Source organism: Salmo salar, chromosome ssa14 (assembly GCF_905237065.1).
Source record: "Salmo salar chromosome ssa14, Ssal_v3.1, whole genome shotgun sequence".
Lineage (NCBI taxonomy): Eukaryota > Metazoa > Chordata > Actinopteri > Salmoniformes > Salmonidae > Salmo > Salmo salar.
Genome location: NC_059455.1, coordinates 69,728,848 through 69,755,356, shown reverse-complemented (window position 1 = coordinate 69,755,356; position 26,509 = coordinate 69,728,848). Strand labels below are relative to the sequence as shown.

Sequence of the window (26,509 nt, the reverse complement as noted above, 5' to 3'; positions counted from 1 at the left end):
CCCTCCCATTCTTGTCCTCTATAGTCTTTCAATATACAATTTCACATGCACTATGTAGGAGGCCTTGCAGATCCAAAAAGTAGGAAGTATATATTCCACCACTGTAGTTTTGTGTGGGCTTTTGATTATCTTGACCACTACACACAGGAAACATTGGTCTGCTTCATAGTCACAATCATATTTTCTCCTTATGGCTCACCCCTCCCCCTCTCTCTTTACCCATCTGTCCCTATTTCCTTCCCTTTCCTCCCCTTCGCTCCCTGTATTTCACTGTCTCCCACACTCTCTATTTTCTCTGTCATGCAATGAGAATGCTGCCTGAGCCAGTATGACCTGAATTGAACAAGTCTACAGTGCATCCTTCTCTCTACCTTTCCTTTAAGTCTGTGTTTCTCAATACATTCAATACAGGGGCGTGCACAATTTCATTATACCGCAGCACTTAACATACCTGATTCAACTAAAGGTCAAATAAAAATGTACACACCGTGAGGTTCCCACAGGAATGGATTGAGAAAGCAAAGAGAGGAAATTATGCTCTGTCAAAAGCATTAAAACCAGGCCATAGACAACATTTTTTAAGTGAGAAACACTGCTTTAAGTAATCACTGATCTAATACAGTTGTATACGTGTAAGCAAGGGTCCCATTGCTAAACTCTCATCTATTCAGTCATAACATATCGATTACTTCAAGGAGAAATTAAGAAAGATGCATTTGTAAAGTAGCAGAATGGGTTGCACTGTATTCATAGGCCAATAGGGGATACTACCTTTGGGCACACACACAATTCTCAGGGAATACGGTAACACCAAATGAAGTTGCTTTTATACATGTGTAGTAACACTGTAATTACACTAGTAACAACATATTAACATTTTGTTACTTAATACTTAGTTAAATTGCATAGCAATATATTGAGTAATTGCACAACCAAAACTGCTCAACTCCATTACTATCCAGTTAAGGAACAATTATGTTGTACAATGTTGTTACTGTAGTAGCTTCAGCATTGTATTTAGGGTAACTTAATATAAAGTGTTATCAAGAAGTCAGATTCCAATTCACACTTTTGAAAGCGTGTATCTATCTGTATGTCGAGGCTGTCATTTCAGCACCATTCCGCTGTCCTTAAGTGCTGCCCAGGGTCTACGGAGTTCAAACCATTTCAGCACCACAGTGATGTCCTTAAGTGCTGCCCAGTGTCTAGGGAGTTTGAACCGTTTCAGCACCACAGCACTGTCCACACTGCTCTCACAGACTCACACCCACACCTGAGAACAATTGATCTACTTCAAATCACGACCATGGTCAAATCCACTACTAACGCTAATGGGGTATGATGTAGAAGTCCTCCTTTACAGTCATCAATGGAAATTTGTGCCAAAAAAGTCCTCATGTTCAATCTTAAACAGATCAACCGACTAAGGCTGGAATTCAAATCAAATCCAATTGTATTTGTCAAATACGCCGAATACAACAGGTGTAGTAGACCTTACAGTGAAATGCTTACTTACAAGCCCTTAACCAACAATGCAGTTAAAGATACCTAAAAAAATAATAAATAAATAAAAGTAACAAATAATTAAAGAGCAGCAGTAAAATAACAATAGCGAGGCAATATACAGGGGGTACCGGTACAGAGTCAATGTGTGGGGGCACCGGTTAGTCGAGGTAATTGAGGTAATATGTACACGTAGGTAGAGTTATTAAAGTGACTATGCATAGATAATAACAGAGAGTAGCAGCAGCGTGGGGGGGGGGGCAATGCAAATAGTCTGGGTAGCCATTTAATTAGATGTTCAGGAGTCTTATGGCTTGAGGGTAGAAGCTGTTAAGAAGCCTCTTGGACCTAGACTTGGCGCTCCGGTACCGCTTACCGTGCAGTAGCAGAGAGATCAGTCTATGACTAAGGTGGCTGGGGTCTTTGCCAATTTTTTGGGCCTTCCTCTAACACAGAGGTCCTGGATGGCAGGAAGCTTGGCCCCAGTGATGTACTGGGCCGTACGCACTACCCTCTGTAGTGCCTTACGGTCGGAAGCCAAGCAGTTGCCATACCAGGCAGTGATGTAACCCATCAGGTTGCTCTCGATGGTGCAGCTGTAGAACCTTTTGAGGATCTGAGGACCCATGCCAAATCTTTTCAGTCTCCTGAGGGGGAATAGGTTTTGTCGTGCTCTCTTCACGACTGAAATAAAAGCCATATTACAACATGTGTTGTGATAATTGTGTTGTTTGCTTTATAACCTGTTAGTTCATATGCCTTGAGACCTTGATATAAAGGCCTAAGGCCGAGACAATAAGAAATTCAACCACACCTTTGTTTCATCACAAAAACGGAGAGCGACCTCTGTCTAGTGAAGTCCACAAAGCATATTGCATGTAACAAACTGTCACATGACCTACAGAATGATTTAATGTTTGTGACATTTTTGGACAACTAAACAATTTAGAACTACGGAGACTTACTGCAAGTCACAAAGAAAACAGGAGCTGCATCCACTATTCCAACACCATTTCAACTTCAACATCATAAAATTACCTCTGCTAAGTCTAAAACAGTGAAAACTTAAAGATACCAAAAACAATTTAGGCTAAATATGATGTGGCTGTCCATGGTTCTGATTTGTGTGTGTGTGTGTGTTCGTTTATGCAAAGTAGAAAAACATGTTGACTCACCCTACTTGTAGAGAAATACCAATGCCTTCCTCCTCTCTTTCATGTTTGCCACGCCCTGATCTGTATCACCTGTCTTGTGCTTGTCTCCACCCCCCCACCTGGTGTCTCCTATTTTTCCCCATTATCCCTTGTGTATTTATACCTGCGTTTTCTCTTTGTCTGTTGCCTGTTTGTCTTGTCAGGTCTTACCAGAGCGTTTTCCTGTTTTTCAAGTTTTTGTTTCCTAGTTTTCCCGGTTCTGACCATTCTGCCGGCCCTGACCCTGAGCCTGCCTGGCGTCTGTACCTGCCTGACTCTGATCTGATCACGAACCTTTGCCTGTCCTCGACCTGCCCTTTACCTGACCCTGTGTTATAATAAATTATCTGAGAACTGTACTATCCGCCACCTGTGTCTGCATCTGGGTCATATCCTGAGTCGTGAAAGTACGAACCATGACTGATCCAGCAGACTCAGACCAGCTCCACAATGCTGTCTCCCTGCAAGGAGCAACCATTGGGAGACATGAGGAGCTACTTCAGAACCTTATGGAGGGACTCCATACCTTGGAGGAATGCCATGACCATATGTTCAACTCATTACTGGAGCAAGCCACAACGGAAACCTCCTGGGCGCTCAGTAACCTTGCTACTAGCGATGCTTCTCCCCAGCCTATCCTGGCTCCCCGAGAACTCTGCTTACCTCCTCCAGAACGCTATGGTGGAGATCCTGGAACCTGCCAGGCGTTTCTCTCCCAGTGCGCCCTCATCTTTGAGCTAAAGCCCTCATCATTCTCTTCGGATCGGTCAAAGATATCATATTTTATTACGCTGATGTCTGGAAGGGCGCTCGCTTGGGCTACAGCGGTGTGGGATCAACAACCCACCGTTTGCCTTAGTCTGGAGGATTTTGTGGTGGAGGTAATGAAGGTGTACAATTCCCCTGTGTCTGGGAGGGAGGCGGCTTGGAAGCTACTTCGTATCCGTCAAGACTCCCACAGTGTGGCAGACTACGTGGTAGACTTTCGCACGCTGGCCTGCCGAGAGTGCCTGGAACCTGGAGTCTCTGTTCGACACCTTCCTTCATGGATTATCGGAGGAAATCAAAGATGAACTCGCAGCCCGGGAGTTACCCAGGGACCATGACTCCCTCATAGCCTTGACAATAAGGATCGGTGGGCGCCTGTGGGAACGCAGGAGGGAGAGGAGGTCTGTTCTCAGCCACACTCGCTCGTCCACGGTTTCACCCTCACCTCCGAAGAACCTCGGAAGTCCCCGACGCCTGCATTCCTGAGAGAATTCGAAATCACCCGAGCCCCTTCGAGGATCATCTGTGACTGCCGGCACATCTTCTCCTGAGCCCATGCAACTGGGCAGGGCTAGATTGTCTCCTAGTGAACGTTTACGCAGGCTAAGCTCCAACAGTTGCTTGTATTGTGGTACTACAAGACATTACATTTCCACCTGTCCAGTAAAAAGATCAGGCTCATCAGTAAGTATGGGTACACTTGTGGGTCATACAGGGAGTCTCCAAACTCCTATTCTCGTACTCCTCTCTACACTATCCTGCTGTGAGGTGACTGGTCTAAATCTTTCCGGGTGCTCATTGACTCTGGGGCTGACGAGAGCTTCATGGACAGAGCTTCATGGACACAAGCCTGATATCTCAGCTGGGTATCTTTACTCAGCCCCTCTCCATTCCCATGGACGCCAAAGCTTTGGTTGGACGCTCCATTGGCAGGGCCACTCACAGTACGGTGCCCATTAACCTGCGAGTGTCGGGTAACCACAATGAGTCTGTACAGTTTCTACCAATTGAATCTCCTCATGCACCTGTGGTTTTGGGATTTTCATGGCTCCAGAGGCACAACCCCCTGATCGACTGGGCTACTGGTCCTATACTGGGTTGGAGCCCATTTTGCCACGCACATTGCCTTAAGGCGGCTCAGCCTGCCCTGGGACGTCCTCCTGCGGGCTTGAGTAAAGCCTAAGATCTCTCCTCCGTACCTGCGAAGCACAAGGACCTCCGGGAGGTTTTCAACAAGGCTCGCACCACATCCCATCCATTGCTCTATTGACCTCCTCCCGGGCACCACACCACCTCGAGGGTGGCTTTATCCCCTGTCTGGCCAGGACCATGGAGGTATACATTGAGGACTCTCTAGCTGCCGGGATCATGCGGCCTTCAGCCTCATGCATCCTGCGCCCATGTATCGACTACCGGGGCCTCAATGACATCACTGTTAATAATCGTTACCCGCTACCTCTCCTCGGATTTCGAGCCTCTCCAGGGGGGGTGACCATCTTTTCGAAGTTGGACCTTCGGAACGCCTACCACCTGGTTCGGATACGGAAAGGAGACGAGTGGAAGACAGCCAGCCTTCAACACGGCTAGCGGACACTACGAGTACATGGTTATGCCATTTGGTATGACCAACGCTCTCGCAGTGTTCCAGGCCCTTGTCAAATCAAATCAAACTTTCTTTGTCACATGCGCCGAATACAACAAGTGTAGACCTTATGGTGAAATGCTTACTTACAAGCCCTAAACCAACAGTGCAGTTCAAGAAGAGTTAAGAAACTATTTACCAAATAAACTAATGTAAAAAAATAAAATAAATAAAAAGTAACACAATAACATAACAAAAACTAGGCTATATACAGGGGGTACCGGTACCGAGTTAATGTGCGGGGGTACAGGTTAGTTGAGGTAATTTGTACATGTAGGTAGGGGTGAAGTGACAATGCATAGATAATAAACAGCGAGTAGCAGCAGTGTACAAAACAAATGGGGGGGGGGTCAATGTAATAGTTCGGTGGCCATTTGATTAATTGTTCAGCAGTCTTATGGCTTGGGGGTAGATGCTATTAAGGAGCCTTTTGGTCCTAGACTTGGCGCTCCGGTACCGCTTGCTGTGCGGGAGCAGAGAAAACAGTCTATGATTTCGGTGACTGGAGTCTCTAGACAATTTTATGGGCTTTCCTCTTACATCGCCTATTATATAGGTCCTGGTCCAGGAAGCTTGGCCTCAGTGATGTGCTGGGCCATACGCACTACCCTCTGTAGCGCCTTATGGTCAGATGCCAGGCGGTGATGCAACCGGTCAGGATGCTCTCAATGGTGCAGGAGTATAACTTTTTGAGGATCTGGGGACCCATGCCAAATCTTTTCAGTCTCCTGAGGGGGAAAATGTTTTGTTGTGCTCTCTTCACGACTGTCTTGGTGTGTTTGGACCATGACAGTTCGTTGATCATGTGGACACCAAGGAACTTGAAACTCTCGACCCGCTCAACTACAGCCCTGTTGATGTTAATGGGGACCTGTTTGGCCCACCTTTTCTGGTAGTCCACGATCAGTTCCTTTGTCTTGCTCACATTGAGGGAGAGGTTGTTGTCCTGGCACCACACTGCAGGTTCTCTGACCTCCTCCCTATAGCGTGTCTCATCGTTGTCGGTGATCAGGCCTACCACTGTTGTGTCGTCAGAAAACGTAATAATAGTGTTGGAGTCGTGTTTGGCCACGCAGTCATGGGTGAACAGTGAGTACAGGAGGGGAATAAGTACACACCCCAGTTGCAGAGGGAGGTGTTTAGTCCCAGGGTCCTTGGCTTAGTGATGAGCTTCGTGGGCACTATGGTGTTGAACGCTGAGCTGTAGTCAATTAACAGCATTCTCTCATAGGTGTTCCTTTTGTCCAGGTGGGAAAGGGCAGTGTGGAGTGCGATTGAGATTGCATCATCTGTGGATCTGTTGGGGCGGTATGTGAATTGGAGTGGGTCTAGGGTATCTGGGAGGATGCTGTTGATGTGAGCCATGACCAGCCTTTCAAAGCACTTCATGGCTACCGTCATGAGTGCTACGGGGCGGTAATCATTTAGACAGGTTACCTTCGCTTCCTTGGGCACAGGGACAATGGTGGTCTGCTTGAAACATGTAGGTATTACAGACTCAGTCAGGGAGAGGTTGAAAATGTCAGTTGCCAGTTGGTCCATGCATGCTTTGAGTACACGTCCTGGTAATCCATCTGGCACCGCGGCTTTGTGGATGTTGACCTGTTTAAAGGTCTTGCTCACATCGGCTACCAAGAGCGTTTTCACACAGTCATCCAGAACAGCTGGTGTTCTCGTGCATGCTTCAGTGTTGCTTGCCTCGACGCGAGCATAAAAGACATTTAGCTCATCTGGTAGGCTCGCGTCACTGGGCAGCTCACATCTGGCTTTCCCTTTCGAGTCCGTAATAGTTTTCAAGCTCCATGACGTGCTCTGTGACATGTTGAACTGGTTTGTGTTTGTCTATCTTGATGACATCCTTGTCTTTTCCCAGTCAGCTCAAGAGCATGTTTTAGCTAGCTAGCCACCGGAGGACAACAACACAACAAGATGCAACAATTCAAATTGTTTCTATCGCTGATGTATTTTGTCCACGATAGGAGTGAAACCAAACCCAAACTGGCTTCCCTTGACACTTTTTTTGGTGCACCAGGACCATCCACAGTTGAGCTCACTCAGTTTAGCGCAACGCTGATTTGCTATTATTTTATACTTTTTTTAATCAAGGGAGGTCAAATGCTCGCTGGCTTCCCATGCATTCAATGCTACAGGCGGCAACAACGTCATACTGTTTATGATCAGAAAGCATCAGATAGAGAGACAGAGGGCCGCTGTTTTGCTCGCTCAGATGCTTTCTTCAGTGAGATACACTCAGCTTCTTAAGAAATTAAAGTAAAATAATGAAAACACAGAGAGATGAAAGATAAATAATTTTTGGGGGTAAATTTTGTGGGGAAGCCTAGCTTCCCTTGGCATCGATGAATACACTCCACTGCCCAAGACCAATGGCCAGGCCACTTGAATCAGGTTTTATTGGGCAGCCGAACCACAGACCACTTAATTGTGACCACTTAGATGTTAATGAATTGAGGGAGTATAAATCAGAAGGTTATCTGTTATCTTTGAGGGTGGCAGGTAGCCTAGTGGTTAGAGCGTTGGGCCAGTAACCGAAAGGTCGAATCAACAAGGTAAAAATCTGTCATTCTGCCCTGAACAAGGCAGTTAACCCACTCTTCCTAGGCCGTCATTGTAAATAAGAATTTGTTCTTAACTGACTTGCCTAGTTAAATAAAGGTAAAAAAAAAAAAAAAAAATACATAAAATCTGTAACACATTCGCCTAAAAAGATATATGTACAGTACATCTGATTGCATCCATTGCTCTACTAAACTCAGCAAAAAAAGAAACATCCCTTTTTCAGGACCCTGTCTTTCAAAGATAATTCATAAAAATCAAAATAACTTCACAGATCTTCATTGTAAAGGGTTTAAACAGCGTTTACCATGCTTGTTCAATGAACCATAAATAATTTATGAATATGCACCTGTGGAACGGTCGTTAAGACACTAACAGCTTACAGACGGTAGCAATTAAGGTCACAGTTATGAAAACTTAGAACACTGAAGAGGCCTTTCTACTGACTCTGAAAAACACCAAAAGAAAGATGCCCAGGGTCCCTGCTCATCTGCGTGAACGTGCCTTAGACATGCTGCAAGGAGGCATGAGGACTGCAGATGTGGCCAGGGCAATAAATTGCAATATCTGTACTGTGAGACGCCTAAGACAGCGCTACAGGGAGACAGGCCGGACAGCTGATCGTCCTCGCAGTGGTAGATCACGTGTAACAACACATGCACAGGATCGGTACATCCGAACATCACACCTGCGTGTCAGGTACAGGATGGCAACAACAACTGCCTGAGTTACACCAAGAACGCACAATCCCTCCATCAGTGCTCAGACTGTCCGCAATAGGCTAAGAGAGGCTGGACTGAGGGCTTGTAGGCCTGTTGTAAGGCAGGTCCTCACCAGACATCACCGGCAACAACGTTGCCTATGGGCACAAACCCACCGGCGCTGGACCAGACAGGATTGGCAAAAAGTGGGCTGCAAAAAGTGCTCCTTACTGACAAGTCGCGGTTTTGTCTCACCAGGGGTGATGGTCGGATTCGCGTTTATCGTCAAAGGAATGAGCGTTACACAGAGGCCTGTACTCTGGAGCGGGATCGATTTGGAGGTGGAGGGTCCGTCATGGGCTGGGGGGGGTCACAGCATCATCGGACTGAGCTTGTTGTCATTGCAGGCAATCTCAACGCTGTGCATTACAGGGAAGACATCCTCCTCCCTCATGTTGTACCCTTCCTACAGGCTCTTCCTGATATGACCCTCCAGCATGACAATGCCACCAGCCATACTGCTCATTCTGTGCGTGATTTCCTGCAAGAGAGGAATGTCAGTGTTCTGCCATGGCCAGTGAAGAGCCCAGATCTCAATCCCATTGAGCACGTCTGGGACCTGTTGGATCGGAGAGTGAGGGCTAGGACCATTCCCCCCGGAAATGTCCGGGAACTTGCAGGTGCCTTGGTGGAAGAGTGGGGTAACATCTCACAGCAAGAACTGGCAAATCTGGTGCAGTCCACGCGGAAGAGATGCACTGTAGTACTTAATGCAGCTGGTGGCCACACCAGATACCGACTGTTACTTTTGATTTTGACCCCCCCTTTGTTCAGGGACACATTATTACATTTCTGTTAGTCACATGTCTGTGGAACATGTTCAGTTTATGTCTCAGTTGTTGAATCTTGTTATGTTCATACAAATATTTACACATGTTAAGTTTGCTGAAACTAAACGCAGTTGACAGTGAGAGGACATTTCTTTTTTTGCTGAGTTTACATGATTGCTTTGCAGAGGTGAAATTAGGGTGGAACAGACTGACATAGGGTACTGTTTAAAAGGAGTGATCTGACATTCTCACCAAAGGTTATAAGAAAGTGGCCAGATTTGCAACAGGAAAGAGCTTGTGTGAATCAATTGAAGGCCATGACAAAAGCAACTCCACACTATGGAATTTGTTTTATTTCATTTCAGCTTTATTAAACCAGAATGTTTCACTGATGTTAGAATACCTCTTTCCGAAGGGAGGCATATTTGATCCATTCAAAACAACTTTAGTGCTTAAAAACATAAATATAAATAAATACCCACCACCATAGTAAATACATGTAGGCCTTGTCATCCTGACCTGAAAAACTGTGTCTTTAGCCTTATTTTAATATTTCTTAATATGTCACATAGTGGTTTGCAATGTGATATCGAATCTCTATTGGAATCCAAATTGCAGGAAGATATCCAGCACTTCTACATTACCCACATATAGCATTTAAAATACCTGTCATAGTAGGGATGAAAATACAGTATTTGGAGACCACCTACAAAGTGTAAACTGTAACAACTATGTCACTAACGGTGCTATAAATCCAACCACTTACAGATTGGATTAGTTTAGAAAAATGTATGTTTCTTATTTTTGTGTAGCATAAAATCAATAACAAACAATTTCAAAAAATCAACTTGCAACAGAGCATGCTGGGAACTATGTCAATGAGGCCCCTGCCATATCTGTGGATAACGCCATAGGTTACTCTTAATGGAGTTAAAAATACTCTGTCCCAATCAACTCGAGTTATGAACACTAACTCAAGGGTCTCGAGGGTTAAGATAACTCCCAGAAGTGTCAATTTAACCCACATTTCTTTAACACTGTGATTTCAAATATCCATGATTTACTGTGTAGTGGGATGATCTGAGGTTATAAGAACCAGGGCTGGCCTGGGTCAAGGAACAGAGGTACAGTGGTACGTTTACTAGTTATAGCCTTATAAAATACAATAAGAAATTATGTGTGAGGAGCATCCAGTGACAAATCTCAACACTCCATAATACAAGGTGTTCAAAAGGTGCTGTGTCAACTGATGCATGCATGTAGATTATATCACCAAAATCAATGTGGCAGATACTAGTCTTTTCTGTTGTTGTTGGCCAGGCCTACTGTAAGTCAAAAACATTGCCTTAAAAATAAGATATAGGCTATGCAGAGCCATGGTCGGATCAACTTGGGTATATCAGCTGTAGTTACATAGACCAGAGACATGTGACAGTCAAACAGGACCCCACCTGGAGGGACGCATTTTATTTTACCCATTTGGATCCCGGTTCGGGTCAGTATTCAGGTTCTGAGGGACCAGTGAAGACCTCTACTGCATACTGTTTGTACGCAGGATGAATGACTGTGTGAGCTTTGGTGGTAACACTATTTGAATGTTGTATACATAAGGAATTCACAACACCTTCATGACCAGGCATGACACCTTTGAGTGTTGCAGTATCATTCATAACACATTTATTTATTTATTTGTATTTTTTATTATTTTACCCCCAATTTCGTGGTATCCAATTGGTAGTAGTTAATGTCTTGTCTCATCGCTGCAACTCCCGGACGGACTCAGGAGAGGCGAAGGTTGAGAGCCACGCGGCCTCCGAAACACAACCCAACCAAGCCGCACTGCTTCTTGACACAACGCACATCCAGCCGCACATCCAATGTGTCGGAGGAAACACTACACCTAGCGACCTGGTCAGCATGCACTGCGCCCGGCCCGACACAGGAGTCGCTAGTGCACGATGAGACAAGGGTATCCCTGCCAGCCAAACCCTCCCTAACCCGGACGACGCTGGGCCAATTGTGCGTTGCCCATGAGCCTCCCGGTCGCGGCCAGCTGCGGCAGAGCCTGGGCTCGAACCCAGAATCTCTGGTGACACAACTAGCAATGCGATGCAGTACCTTAGACCACTGCGCTCCCGGGAGGCCCCTCATAACATATTTATCAGTGGAGAGCAGTTTATAAAATAAAAGTCTTAGGGAATATTTTCTAAAAAAAAAACACAGACCCCACAGGCTGGGGTCTCAGAGCACTACCCGTGTTGTAGTTAGGGGTTAAATGCTTTTCTCAAGGCCAAAATCAATCAAATGTATTTATAAAGTCCTTCTTACATCAGCTGATGTCACAAAGTGCTGTACAGAAACCCAACCTAAAACCCCAAACAGCAAGCAATGCAGGTGTAGAAGCATGATGGCTAGGAAAAACTCCCTAGAAAGGCCAGAACCTAGGAAGAAACCTAGAGAGGAACCAGGCTATGAGGGGTGGCCAGTCCTCATCTGGCTGTGCCGGGTGGAGATTATAACAGAACATGACCAAGATGTTCAAATGGTCATAGATGACCAGCAGGGTCAAATAATAATAATCACAGTGGTTGTCGAGGGTGCAACAGGTCAGCACCTCAGGAGTAAATGTCAGTTGGATTTTCGTAGCCAATCATTCAGAGTATCAGTACTGCACAATGGCAGTACTGGATGGCTGGCACCAGACCTGGATTCAAAGAGTAATTTAAATCTTTCAAGTATTTGAAAGAAAACAGTAACTATTTGAATGCAGGTCTTGACGGCTCCTTAAGCAGTAACACCGAGAATCAGACTGCCGATAATTCTTATCACAGTAGGAGGCCATTCCTTCTCTTGCTAGAACAAAATATGTACCTGCTGTGTACTGACGTGGTACAGACGAACCTGCTGTTTCTACATCGCAATGCTCGACAGTGGCCCACAACTTGACATTGAGCCAATCAGAGAGCACGAACCTCCACGTGGGGGAGCCAACAGGTGTGAGAAGAAGAAAGAAATAGGGCCATTTTTTCTGGTCTAATCCACCCCCTTTTCATCAGAATTGTTCTAACTAAAACAATAATGCTGCATAATAGGGCCCTACGTCTTTTTTTCTAGAGTAAGTCTTTACATATTTTACATCTAGCTAAGGAGTTTTGTGCTTGAAGGATTTTTTTGAATAGGTTTGATTATGTGCCCTAGCTTCTTAGTTAGCTAGCTGGCTAGTTGGCTAACGTTAGCCTGTTAACTGAGCAAGGCAGTCACACACACGCCAGATGAAACGAATGGGGTAGTAAGTGCAGCACAATGCACACAACACTAAATGCTTTACCAAGCTAGCTACCTGGCCACTGTAGGAACTAACATTATAATTATATCAAAATGGACTGGTTTCCATGAAGCAGATGCCAGTAGCTGGCTGCCGAGTGTCAATGCAGTGTCTTTACTTTACCTAGCTAGCACAACAGCTAGCTAGCAAATCATGCTAACCATTTAGCTAATGTAACCCCACTACTGTGCCTCTACTGTAACTGAGCATTGTAGGATGTAAAACAGAGGTGACCACATACAGTTGAAGTCGGAAGTTTACATACACTTAGGTTGGAGTCATTAAAACTTGTTTTTCAACCACTCCACACATTTATTGTTAACAAACTATAGCTTTGGCAAGTCGGTTAGGACATCTACTTTGTTCATGACACAAATACATTTTCCAATAATTGTTTACAGACAGAACATTTCACTGTATCACAATTCCAGTGGGTCAGAAGTTTACATACACTAAATTGACTGTGCCTTTAAACAGCTTGGAAAATTCCAGAAAATGATGTCATGGCTTTAGGAGCTTCTGATAGGCTAATTGACATCATTTCAGTCAATTGGAGGTGTAGCTGTGGATGTATTTCAAGGCCTACCTTCAAACTCAGTGCCTCTTTGCTTGCCAACATGGGAAAATCTAAAGAAATCAGCCAAGACCTTAGAAAAAAAATTGTAGACCTCCACAAGTTTGGTTCATCCTTGGGAGCAATTTCCAAACACCTGAAGGTTCTACGTTCATCTGTACAAACAATAGTACGCAAGTATAAACACCATGGGACCACTGAGCTGTCATACCGCTCAGGAAAGTGACACGTTCTGTCTCCTAGAGATGATCGTACTTTGGTGTGAAAAGTGCAAATCAATCCCAGAACACTAGCAAGGACCTTGTGAAGATGCTGGATGAAACAGGTATTAAAGTATCTATATCCACAGTAAAACGAGTCCTATATCAACATAATCTGAAAGGCCGCTCAGCAAGGAAGAAGCCACTGCTCCAAAACCACCATAAAAAAAGCCAGATTACGGTTTGCAACTGCACATGGGGACAACGATCATACTTTTTGGAGAAATGTCCTCTGGTCTGATGAAACAAAAATAGAACTGTTTTGCCATAATGACCATCGTTATGTTTGGAGGAAAAGGGGGAGGCTTGCAAGCCGAAGAACACTATCCCAACTGTGAAGCACGGGGATGGCAGCATCATGTTGTGGGGGTGCTTTGCTGCAGGAGGGACTGGTGCACTTCACAAAATAGATGGCATCATGACGGAGGGAAATTATGTGGATATATTGAAGCAACAGCTCAAGACATCAGTCAGGAAGTTAAAGCTTGGTCGCAAATGGGTCTTCCAAAAGCACAATGAGACACAGCATTCTTCCAAAGTTGTGGCAAAATGGCTTAAGGACAATAAAGTCAAGGTATTAGAGTGGCCATCACAAAGCCCTGACCTCAATCCTATAGAACATTTTTGGGCAGAACTGAAAAAGCATGTGCGAACAAGGAGGCCTACAAACCTGACTCAGTTACACCAGCCCTGTCAGGAGGAATGGGCCAGAATTCCCCCAACCTACTGTGGGAAGCTTGTGGAAGGCTACCAGAAACGTTTGACCCAAGTTAAACAATCTAAAGGCAATGCTACCAAATATTAATTGAGTGTATGTAAACTTATGACCCACTGGGAATATGATGAAATAAATAAAAGTTTAAATAAAGTATTCCCTCTACTATTATTCTGACATTTCACATTCTTAAAAAAAGTGGTGATCCTAACTGACCTAAAACAGGTAATTTTTACTAGGATTAAATGTCAGGAATTTTGAAAAACTGAGTTTAAATGTATTTGGCTAAGGTGTATGTAAACTTCCGACTTCAACTGTATACTCAAAAATAACCAAATGAAGGAAATTGGCATACATGATCTTATTTGGACAGTACAAATAACCTTTGGGTTTAATTCAGTACAGTGAGGGAAAAAAGTATTTAATCCCTTGCTGATTTTGTACGTTTGCCCACTGACAAAGAAATGATCAGTCTATCATTTTAATGGTAGGTTTATTTGAACAGTGAGAGACAGAATAACAACAAAAAAATCCAGAAAAGCGCATATCAAAAATGTTATAAATTAATTTGCATTTTAATGAGGGAAATATGTATTTGATCCCTCTGCAAAACATGACTTAGTACTTGGTGGCAAAACCCTTGTTGGCAATCACAGAGGTCAGACATTTCTTGTAGTTGGCCAACAGGTTTGCACACATCTCAGGAGGGATTTTGTCCCACTCCTCTTTGCAGATCTTCTCCAAGTCATTAAGGTTTCGAGGCTGACGTTTGGCAACTCGAACCTTCAGCTCCCTCCACAGATTTTCTATGGGATTAAGGTCTGGAGACTGGCAAGGCCACTCCAGGACCTTAATGTGCTTCTTCTTGAGCCACTCCTTTGTTGCCTTGTCGGTGTGTTTTGCGTCATTGTCATGCTGGAATACCCATCCACGACCCATTTTCAATGCCCTGGCTGAGGGAAGGAGGTTCTCACCCAAGAATTGACGGTACATGGCCCCGTCCATCGTCCCTTTGATGTGGTGAAGTTGTCCTGTCCCCTTAGCAGAAAAACACCCCCAAAGCATAATGTTTCCACCTCCATGTTTGATGGTGGGGATGGTGTTCTTGGGGTCATAGGCAGCATTCCTCCTCCTCCAAACATGGCGAGTTGAGTTGATGCCAAAGAGCTCCATTTTGGTCTCATCTGACCACAACACTATCACCCAGTTGTCCTCTGAATCATTCAGATGTTCATTGGCAAACTTCAGACGGGCATGTATATGTGCTTTCTTGAGCAGGGGGACCTTGCGGGCGCTGCAGGATTTCAGTCCTTCACAGCGTAGTGTGTTACCAATTGTTTTCTTGGTGACTATGGTCCCAGCTGCCTTGAAATCATTGACAAGATCCTCCCGTGTAGTTCTGGGCTGATTCCTCACCGTTCTCATGATCATTGCAACTCCACGAGGTGAGATCTTGCATAGAGCTCCAGGACGAGGGAGATTGACAGTTCTTTTGTGTTTCTTCCATTTGCGAATAATCGCACCAACTGTTGTCACCTTCTCACCAAGCTGTTTGGCGATGGTCTTGTAGCCCATTCCAGCCTTGTGTAGGTCTACAATCTTGTCCCTGACATCCTTGGAGAGCTCTTTGGTCTTGGCCATGGTGGAGAGTTTGGAATCTGATTGATTGATTGCTTCTGTGGACAGGTGTCTTTTATACAGGTAACAAACTGAGATTAGGAGCACTCCCTTTAAGAGTGTGCTCCTAATCTCAGCTCTTTACTTGTATAAAAGACACCTGGGAGCCAGAAATCTTTCTGATTGAGAGGGGGTCAAATACTTACTTCCCTCATTAAAATGCAAATCAATTTATAACATTTTTGACATGCGCTTTTCTGGATTTTTGTTGTTGTTATTCTGTCTCACTGTTCAAATAAACCTACCATTAAAATGATAGACTGATCATTTCTTTGTCAGTGGGCAAACGTACAAAATCAGCAGGGGATGAAAAACTTTTTCCCCCTCACTGTATATACAGAAATAAAACTATTTAGAATGGAATCAAATGCAAGGCATATAACTCTTAATAAACCCAAATGGTATATTGTAAAACACTACAATTTAGAAACAAAAGCAATCAGTATGGGATCATGCAAGAGAAAAGGCTTCAATCATTAACAGAACCAATCGGTATGGTATCATGCAGAAGAACTAGAATTTATGAAGTCATAGTAAACTCAGTAATTCACCATCAGAAAAAACAATCATTCAATTAAGTAAAACCGGTTGCAACCTTGAAAAACCTGGGGTACCCCTTATTACTATTGAGAGCTCTGAAATGTAAAAAGTATCTTACTACGTTGCAGGCCTGGGCTTCGTTCCTCAATGGGACTAGATGAACAAGAACAAGAGTGGTCCTTGCTCTTCTCTGTGTCTGTGTGTGGGTGTGTGTGAGTTCTGGGAGTGGGAGTAACACATGCATGCGATAGCGGTCCATATTCAGTGCAGGGGTGGGAAACAGAAGGCTAGCTTTGCTAGTTAGCCAGATGACATTTCATCACAAGACCTAAACTACTCTGACACACAGTACTCACGATACAACTGTCTCACTAGCTACTCTGAACTAGGGCTGTTGCGATGACCGTATTACCGCCACACCGGCAGTCACGAGTCATGAAGGCAGTCAAATTCCACGTGACCGTTTAGTCATGGTAATTAGGCTTCTCCAAGCTCTGATGCTGCTGCTGGTTGTTAGTAGACTACCAAACTTGCTAACTGCCTGGTACTCAGCATTCTATTGTCCCTGTAATCACTCTGACATCAATGCAAATGTGTTCGAAAATCGAATCAAACACTTCATGAGAGCCCATGAGCTCATGTTGTGCAACATTTCTATAGGCTATGCAATTGCGCAAGAAAACAGTGATGGCCTCTATTAAAAAGAGGAGGATCCCATCAGCGTTCTATAGGCATGGCATACTATATGTATTTCTCAACTTTTCTAATATTAAGCACATTGTTTATATTTACAACAGGAGTATAGCCTACCTGGCTGGCATGAAAATGAACCACCGGAAAACCATCCTCCATTCGCTATTTAAGTGCATAGATGACATGTATTTTTTTCCCCGCTGCCCCTGTTTCGATACAGTTGCATGATAATGGTCCATTCTAAATCAAAACAAATTTCACACATATATTATTTAGTATATGTAAAAACAAGATTAAATCAAGAATAGTCTGATGAGTGACAATATTAGCCTATCACTTGTGAATTATGTATTATGACTTGTAAATGATGCCTTTTTTTTGCGCCTTTTTTAAAATTATAGTTGTACACCTCATGTAGCCTAGCCCATAGGCCTATACAGTGCATTCGGAAGTTTTCCACATTTTCTTTCGTTACAGCCTCATCTAAAATTTATGAAATTGTTTTTTTCCCTCATCAAATCTACACACAATACACCATGATGACCAAGCAAAAACAGGTTTCTAGAAAATTTAGCAAACGTATTAAAAATAAAACATGGAAATTTCACATTATCATAAGTATTCAGACCCTTTTCTCAGTACTTTGTTGAAGCACCTTTGGCAGCGATTACAGACTTGAGTCTTATTGGATATGAAGCTACAAGCTTGGCACACCTGTATTTGGGGAGTTTCTCCCATTCTTCTCTGCAGATCGTCTAAAGCTCTGTCAGTTTGGATGAAGAGTGCCGCTGCACAGCTATTTTCAGGTCTCTCCAGAGATGTTTGATCGGGTTCAAGTCTGGGCTCTAGCTGGGCCACTCAAGGACATTCAGAGACTTGTCCCATACCCAGTCCTGCGTTGTCTTGGATGTGTGCTTAGGGTTGTTGCCCTGTTGGAAGGTGAACCTTCGCCCCAGTCTGAGGTCCTGAGCACTCTGGAATAAGTTTTCATCAATGATCTCTCTGTACTTTGCTCCGTTAATCTATCCCTTGATCCTGACGAGTCTCCCACTCCTTGCCGCTAAAAAATATCCCCACATCTTGATGCTGCCAACACCATGCTTCACGGTAGGGATGGTGCCAGGTTTCCTCCAGATGTGATGCTTGGCATTCAGGCCAAAGAGTTCAATCTTGGTTTCATCAGACCAGAGAATCTTGTTTCTCATGGTCTGAGAGTCTTTATGGGCCTTTTGGCAAACTCCAAGCAGGCTGTCATGTGTCTTTTCCTGAAAAGTGGCTTCCACCTGGCCACTCTACCATAAAGGCCTGATCGGCGGAGTGCTGCAGAGATGGTTGTCCTTCTGGAGTGATCTCCCATCTCCACAGAGGAACTCTGTAGCTCTGTGCGAGTGACCATTGGGTTCTTGGTCACCTCCCTGACCCAGGCCCTTCTCCCCGATTGCTCAGTTTAGCCGGACGGACAGCTCTAGGAAGAGTCTTGGTGTTTCCAAACTTCTTCCATTTAAGAATGATGGAGGCCACTGTGTTCTTGGGGCTCTTCAATGCTGCAGAAATGTTTTGGTACACTGCCCCAGATCTGTGCCTTGACACAATCATGTCTCTGGGTTCTACGGACAATTCCTTCAATCTCACGGCTTGGTTTTTACTATTACATGCACTGTCAATTGTAGGACCTTAAATAGACAGGTGTGTGTCTTTCCAAATCATGTCCAATGAAATGAATTTACCACAGGTGGACTCCAATCAAGTTGTAGAAACAACTCAAGGATTATCAATGGAAACAGGATGCACCTGAGCTCAATTTTGAGTCACAGCGAAGGGTCTGGATATTTATGTAAATAAGGTATTTCTGTTTTTTATTTTTAATACATTTGCAAAATGTTATTTTTTTCTCTCTCATTGTTATTATGGGGTATTATTGTATGTAGATTGATGAGATTTAAAAATATATATATAATCCATTTTAGAATAAGGCTGTAATGTAACAAAATGTGGAAAAAGTCAAGGGATCTGAGTAATTTCTGAAAGCACTGTATGTTTTGAAGGTTTGTATCACAACTAAAGTTGCCAAATAACTTCTTAAAATGAAGCACATTAATCCGCTTTACAACTGGCATATATAAGCAGCGCGTGAGTTTCATGTTTGGGGAAGATAATTTTCACCATAAAAATGCGCCTTCATAAGAAAAGCATTACATGCATAATTGCATTTGTGATTATGATAATGGTGTTTTCTGTTAATGGAACACTTGCACTTATAGCCTACTGCCATGTGCTCATTGATGAGCTTATAATGTTAAGTAATAGTTGATCAACATTTTAAGCTAAATGTTCTGATCTGTTGTACTGAGTAAATTGAGTAAAACATGTTTTTGATGCTAGTGGTTGTATTAATTTGGGATCTATTGCATCCCACAACTGTCCCAGACAATGTTTGGAATTTTCATTTCTCACACAGAATAGAATAAGTCAACTACTATAGGGGATAGTAGATTGATATAGGCTAGTGGTTTTGCTGTTTGTTAGACTTGACGAAAAGTAAATGTGGACAGTTCTTCCAATATCTTCAATATGCACCTCGTAAATTGATAAGGACGCGCGCAGTTGCGTCCTGATGTGTCTGTCTTCACTTGTAGCCTGTGAGAATGACCCGATCACACGATGGAGAGTTAGGAGCGCGCGGCACTCAGGGAGAATTGCACAATGCAGCACTCCGGGGCAAGGGCACAGCAGCCACCGGCCGCAAGAGGCATGGATTTTTTTAGGGTGCATTATGGCCACAAAGGGGATGCCGCCATGAAATTTGAGGAATTATCAAGTGCTTGTCAAATTGTGAATGGGAAACTAATGAAGTGTGTACAGCCTGCGCAAAAAAACTAAGCAGAGCTCATGCCATTCAAGCGATTTTTTCCAATCATCATTAGAATCGCATCAATGTATTAAAAATCAAAAGACATAGCCCAACATTTGTAGATCAACTAAGTTACATTAATAACTCTAAATTAAGCATATAGGAGTACCTATTTCTTTATTGGCCGCTGAACACAGAATAGCTGCATGTGCGCATAAATATTAATATTTTATTCAGCTTTGTTCAATTGTATTCTTCATACAATAAAATAATATAAAAAAATGCCACGGAATTCCAAAGCAAATCTTGTCTGCTAAATGAACTAGTGTAGCCCACAACCAGTTGGCATAGCCAGATCAGGACCTAACATAAGGACAACTCGGAGTGATGAATCTGGGTTTGGCAGATTCCAGGAAAACGCTACTTGCCCCAATGCATAGTGCCAACTGAAAAGTTTGGTGGAAGAGGAATAATGGTCTGGCGCTGTTTTTCGTGGTTTGTGCTCGGCCCCTGAGTTCCAGTGAAGGGAAATCTTAATTTTTTATTTTATTTTATTTCACCTTTATTTAACCAGGTAGGCTAGTTGAGAACAAGTTCTCATTTACAACAGTGACCTGGCCAAGATAAAGCAAAGCAGTTCGACACACAACAACACAGAGTTACACATGGACTAAACAAACATACAGTTAATAATACAGTAGAAAAAGTCTATATAATGCTACAGCATATAATGAAATTCAGGTAGCCTAGTGGTTAGAGTGCTTGGCCAATACCTGAAAGGTTGCTAGTTCAAATCCCTGAGCTGACAATGTAAAAATCTGTTGTTCTGCACCTGAACAAGGCTGTTCCTAGCTGTCATTGTAAATAAGCATTTGTTCTTAACTGACTTCCATAGTTAAATAAAGGTTAAATAAAATAAAACGTTCTAGATGATTCTGTGCTTCCAACTTTGTGGCAACAGTTTGGGGAAGGCTGTTTCAGCATGACAATGCCTCTGTGCACAAAGCGAGGCCCATACAGAAATATTTTTTTAAGATTGGTGTGGAAGACCTTGACTGGCCTGCACAGAGCCCCGACATCAACCCCATCAAACTACTTTGGATGAATTGGAAAGCCGACTGCGAGCCAGGCCTAATCGCCAAACATCAGTGCCAGATCTCACTAATGCTATTGCGGCTGAATGGTAGCAAGGCACGCAGCAATGTTCCAACATCTAGTGAAAAGCCTTTCCAGAAGAGTGGAGGGTGTTATAGCAGCAAAGGGGGGACCAACTCCATATTAATGTCCATGATTTTGGAATGAGATGTTCGACGAGCAGGTGTCCATATACTTTTGGTCATGTAGTGTATTCCCAGATTTTCATTAAACAGACACATGTGGTCTCTCATTGCTGCATCACCAAATTGTATGCAAGACAAAAGAGTAAGCTAGGTGCGCTTCAATTAGCTCGTTTGGTGCAGTGGGAGCAGGGGTGTAGTGCATTGGAGGCTCCTCAGAGGAAGGGGAGGACCATCCTCCTCAGTAATTAACTTTTTAAATGTTTTACAATTTCAAAAAAATATATCATTTTTAGAAAAAACTATACTAAATATATTCACGTCACCGAATAATTGATCAACAACAGACTGTTTTGCAATGAATGTCTACAGTAGCCTCAACAGCACTCTGTAGGGTAGCACCATGGTGTAGCCAGAGGACAGCAAGCTTCCTTCTTCCTCTGTGTACATTGACTTCAATACAAAACCTAGGAGGCTCAAGATCTCACACACTTCCAAAGACTTACACAGTAATTATGACAACTTCCGTAGGACGTCCTCCAACCTATCAGTGCTCTTGCAGCATGAACTGACATGTTGTCCACCAAATCAAAGGATCAGAGAATGAATCTAGTACTGAACCCATAAGCTACGGCTAGTCAGCACTGCAGTGCATAAAATGTGGTGAGAAGTTGACTCAAAGAGAGAGAATGACAATAGTTGAACAGTTTTGAACAAATGATTTTATTCAAAAATGAAAGAGAAGCCAGAGAGATAGCTATATTTCATGATTTTTTTCACTCTCGCTTTCACTTACTTAGCTAGCAAATGCGGCTAGCGAGCTAGTTTAGTCTACTCAAACACCCAGCTCAAACAGAGGGATATTATGTTAGCTAGCTGGCTACCTATCCAACACAACACTGGAACTCTTCCATTTCAAAGTACATTTTTCTCTCAACCTGTGTGCATCTATGTTGTAAACTTTAATTCATTTGTAGCAACCTCATGATGGTTATAGGGGAAATTAGAGTATCATGTAGTAGCCTAAACCTATTGATGTTACATTGAACAAGGTGAATGGAATGTGAATGACAGTCATCCAATATGTTGTAATAGAAATAAGGCCATGCTCATGAGAAAGAAAATCGTCCTCCCTCAAATTAAACGACACTGACTTCCACTGTTGTGCTGCTGGAGAGCACCGGAGTGTCTCTCCGCCACTTCTAACAATGGTGCTCGTTTAGTAAAGTTAGATCAAAGCGGAATCAATGTCTTGGAATATCACATCAGTATTCTACATAACATAAACAAATATAATACAATAGTATAACGTTACTGTTACATCAAAAACAACACCTAATTTCTCATGAGATTTTAGGATGGTTAACTGAATAGTCACTTTTTTTCGCATGCGGCCAAAACAACCGAGCGCCACACTAGGCATTATGTGCTTGTATTTGAACAAAATACAGGAAGGCTGTAGGCTAAGCTATAGTTTAACACCATCTGCTCTAATTTGTTTATGAAACATTAAGTCAAGACGATGTAAATGCATATTCCCATGAAACTGATTGAGATCAAATGACTGGCATGCAGATGAAGTTAGTTTGGACGTTTCACCGGTAAAATGTGATAATAATTATTGTTCACGATTGACAGGGATGATGGCCTATTTTGAAATTAGTTCTGCCTAACTTGATGTTTGAGGGTATTAAAAATAGACAATGTTATTGAAACAATATGTGTGGGCATAGGCAGAGGTTGCAATTGGAAGATGCATTTTATACATATTCTATAATGAGATGGGTATTTTAAATGTAGTCACCCTACATGGGGACCCGTGTCTAAAACCAGTAACCTTCCGCCTCACACCTCAGATTCCCTCAGTCAGCCCTGGGTTTCAACTGACAATCTTATATTTACTCCAGTCTAGTGTATGCATGAAACTGTTTCTTTGTGTGTGCATGATGCTGTATCAGTAAAGGGGTGGGTGTGTTGGGGTGTGTGCCAGGGAAATGATGATGCATTTCCTAAGGGCTATTACATTCCTTTCAGTCAATCTATGAATCGAGGACAGGTTACTATTTTCTGCATCTCACAGGACCAAAACTACATTCCCTTTTCTCTCTAGCTAAAATGGAACACACTGGGTTTGTTTCACAGGGTGAGTAACTCATTAAGAGTAATTCAGAGTCCACAGACGCAGGGACGTTTGAGACCACACAGCCCGACTGCGCACCTCCCCAATATTACCAACCAACGCGGCCCCATTTACGCCTCTATTCATTTGAATGTGTGGAGAAATTGCTTGAGCAGCGACGAGAATTCGAAAAGTACGAAAGCTAACGGTCCAATATTGTAGAACTCTGCTGTGCTTAAGCATACACATTTTGTACTCTGATAGGGTTTTACAAGTAGGCCTAATGGATTTTGGTAAATGGACGATTACAAATAAATTTGTAAAGGCCCAGTCAAGTTAAAAAACAATGCTACAACCTTACTCATTATGTTGTACAACAAATTTAGGAATTATTGTTTTATTGCAAATGTGTCTTAGAAAAAACCATCTCTGACCATTCTTTTTTAAGTATAAGGAAACAAATTCTGTAAGTAGTTTTGTCATTTGAGTGAAGTATCCCTCTTGGACAGTGGTATTCAAAGTCATGGTACCGACCCCTACTGGGGTTTCGGGGAACTGCAGTAGGCTTGCCAACCCCACCCCGAACCAAAAATTGCAAATAAAAATACAATTTTATTGAGTAAATGTATTTATGTTGATAAGAAATTAAAATGCCATGAATTGAAGGTTATTTGTTGATGTAAAAATATACATTTAATGATTTTAAGGTTGTGTCATTAGATTTGGGGTGGGGTCACGAGAAATTCTTGTGAAAAAATGGGGTCCAGAAAAATTCAGGCAAAAAAAAAAGGGGTCCCAGTTGAAAAAGTTTGTATACCACTGCTTTAGGACGTCCTTATAATAAGTACCCTTCAAATAAAGTGTTAACCAAAATCTAAATATCACACCTAATGAACTGTCCTAACAGTTTCATAACATAATTCAACACCCTAATCTAAACTAGGAGTGGTTTTAGTCCTAAAAACAATTGTATCAGGATTCCTAACATCTTTTCTGATACACTAATGAGACACTTTAAGGGTCAAAGTGAACTTCTCAAAGCTAAGCAAACTTGCAAGGAAGTACCTGTGCATTACAGCAACAAACTCAATGATTGGGTTACAGCACATACAGTAATGTTGATGTCTCCAGTCATCTATAAAATCCATATAATGTCAAAATATTTTGGGGCAAACATGTTTGACAATTTGGTTGATGAGCTGAGATCATTATATATTCAAATGAATGTCTCCAGAATGACAAAACATGAAAGAAAAGCTGAGTGAAGTTGCATGTTTGCTCTTTCAAGTGTTAAGGAACCAAGCTATTATTTGTCAGTTTACAAATAACAAATGTTCTCCATTCGCAATCAAGTTAAATTGGTAAATGTTTATTCTGGGGTTCTTTTTGTGGAGGGGAGTACTCAGACTAAGATTGATATGGACTTTAAGATGATTAATGGTATATTTTATGAACTAAACAAATTAGTTCTTACTGATCAAGGCCTTTTGATTTCCTTATTGTGCTATGAATTAAAGTTTTTTAACATAAGCCTTAAGACTGCATTTACACAGGCAGCCAAATTCTGATATGTTGCCCAATTTTGGCAAAAGACCTGATCTGATTGGTCAAGAGACCAATTAGTGAGATTTTTTTTTCTTTAATTAAGTTGTCTCAAACATATATTCATGGTCCTTGTGAGTATGGTTAACCCCTGACTACATCACAGTATTAGGAAGAGCCTTAAAATGATTCATACAAGGTCTGTTAATTATGCCTAGGGTGATTAAGCAATTAGTCCAGTGACAATAAGATCTCAATATATTTACAACAGGAAATTAATACAAAGCAGATACACAGTTCCGATTAACAGTCCAACATTGTGACTACTAAATTCCAAAGCTATAACACAAACCTGTATCAGCTTGATCCTATGTATATCCATATTTAAGAAATATGAAATTATTTCATTTGTTTGGGCTATGCAAAACACGAACTTAAATGACCCTCAGCTTATCGGTGTAATACTATGACCCCGTGCTCCAAATATTCTCACCTCAATTCCACGACTTTTCACCGTTGGGCTATTTTGAAATCTAAAAATACACTATGTGTGCAGTGCAGTGGCTGGCGTAGGCTTTAGTAAAATACTCTGAGGCCAACAGCTCCCCCATACAAATGAGAAGTGCACTATCGAAAGGGTCAGGTTGTGCATTGACAAAAAAACACATTTCGAATCAATAATTGAATAATGACCGACTTATACACACTATTAGAACATCAAGTACATTTAATGCTGTATAATAATCTCAGAGTATTTCAGGACCAACTAGTCACACATTCAGTGTTTCCATCAACTGAAATAGTTAAGAAGACATATCATTTAAAAAAAAGAAATACTGTATCAATTCAGCTACAGTGCATAAACGCACAACATTTGGCCACCACTATCAACAGCAAATCAAATAGTCCAGTTGACAAAGCAACACGATGAGTTTATACCTTACGAAATGATACAGCGCGAAACAATCTCGCAACCTGCACTGTACCACTTACTCATTCTCTGTGGGTGATGAGGCAACGAGAGTGCGCGTGATTGTAAGAGCTGTTAAATATCTGGGTATCTTACCTTGCGAAGAGACATAGGACATGGTCCAAAGACATCGGAGTCACCGAGAGCAAGCTCTCAGCACTTTCAATCTCGTCAGTGAAGAAATTCCATTAATTAGACAGCTACATAATAATCGCACAAAGCCTAGGTACCGTTAACTGACAAAATACAACAGCAATGTATAAAAATGACTCAGTCCATCTCCTTTGGAAACCATTTCCGACGATTGAGTAAAGGACATAAACATCAATGCATGTAAATTGTAGTCTACATAGAAATAGGATATGTCACACGAGCCGAAGTGAGTGGGAGAGAGAAGCAAGAAGAGGTGGAGCGTTTCAGCGGTTGCGTGTGCAATGCATTAGGCTACCAAGTGCACGTTATAGGTTATCTTAATCGTTCTCTACTTAATTATCATCAGAACAAAGTCTATGCCCATTGAATTTAATCCCATTGAATTAAACTATTTTCCGCGTTCTCGTAGAAGCACGCTCATACGCTTGGCACACACACGCACTTTCGAAATAGTGCCCGGGAGCTTGGCGGGTAGTGTGAATGTGTAATACTATAGACTATTATATTTTCACGTCTCTTTTCTCTCAGTTCCTATTAAAGCGGTAATCAGCGGTTACAATAACAGTAGCAAAGCGGAGTCCCTGCCCGTTTCGGTAAAAAGC

General features: G+C 42.6%; 1 protein-coding gene across 3 annotated transcripts in view; it reads right to left on the bottom strand.

Annotated features, from left to right (window-relative positions):
* LOC106570191 (ras/Rap GTPase-activating protein SynGAP) overlaps positions 1–26,118 on the bottom strand; it is a 104,917-nt gene extending 78,799 nt beyond the window's left edge. For 2 of the 3 annotated variants that reach the window (XM_014142238.2, XM_014142239.2), the window contains exon 1: positions 25,851–26,118. In XM_014142238.2, the coding sequence (XP_013997713.1) occupies positions 25,851–25,872 (22 nt within the window). In that variant the 5' untranslated portion in view covers positions 25,873–26,118. The remainder of the gene's footprint in view (positions 1–25,850) is intronic. The other variant, XM_014142241.2, reaches the window with a different exon arrangement.
* Between the last annotated feature and the right edge of the window lie 391 nt (positions 26,119–26,509).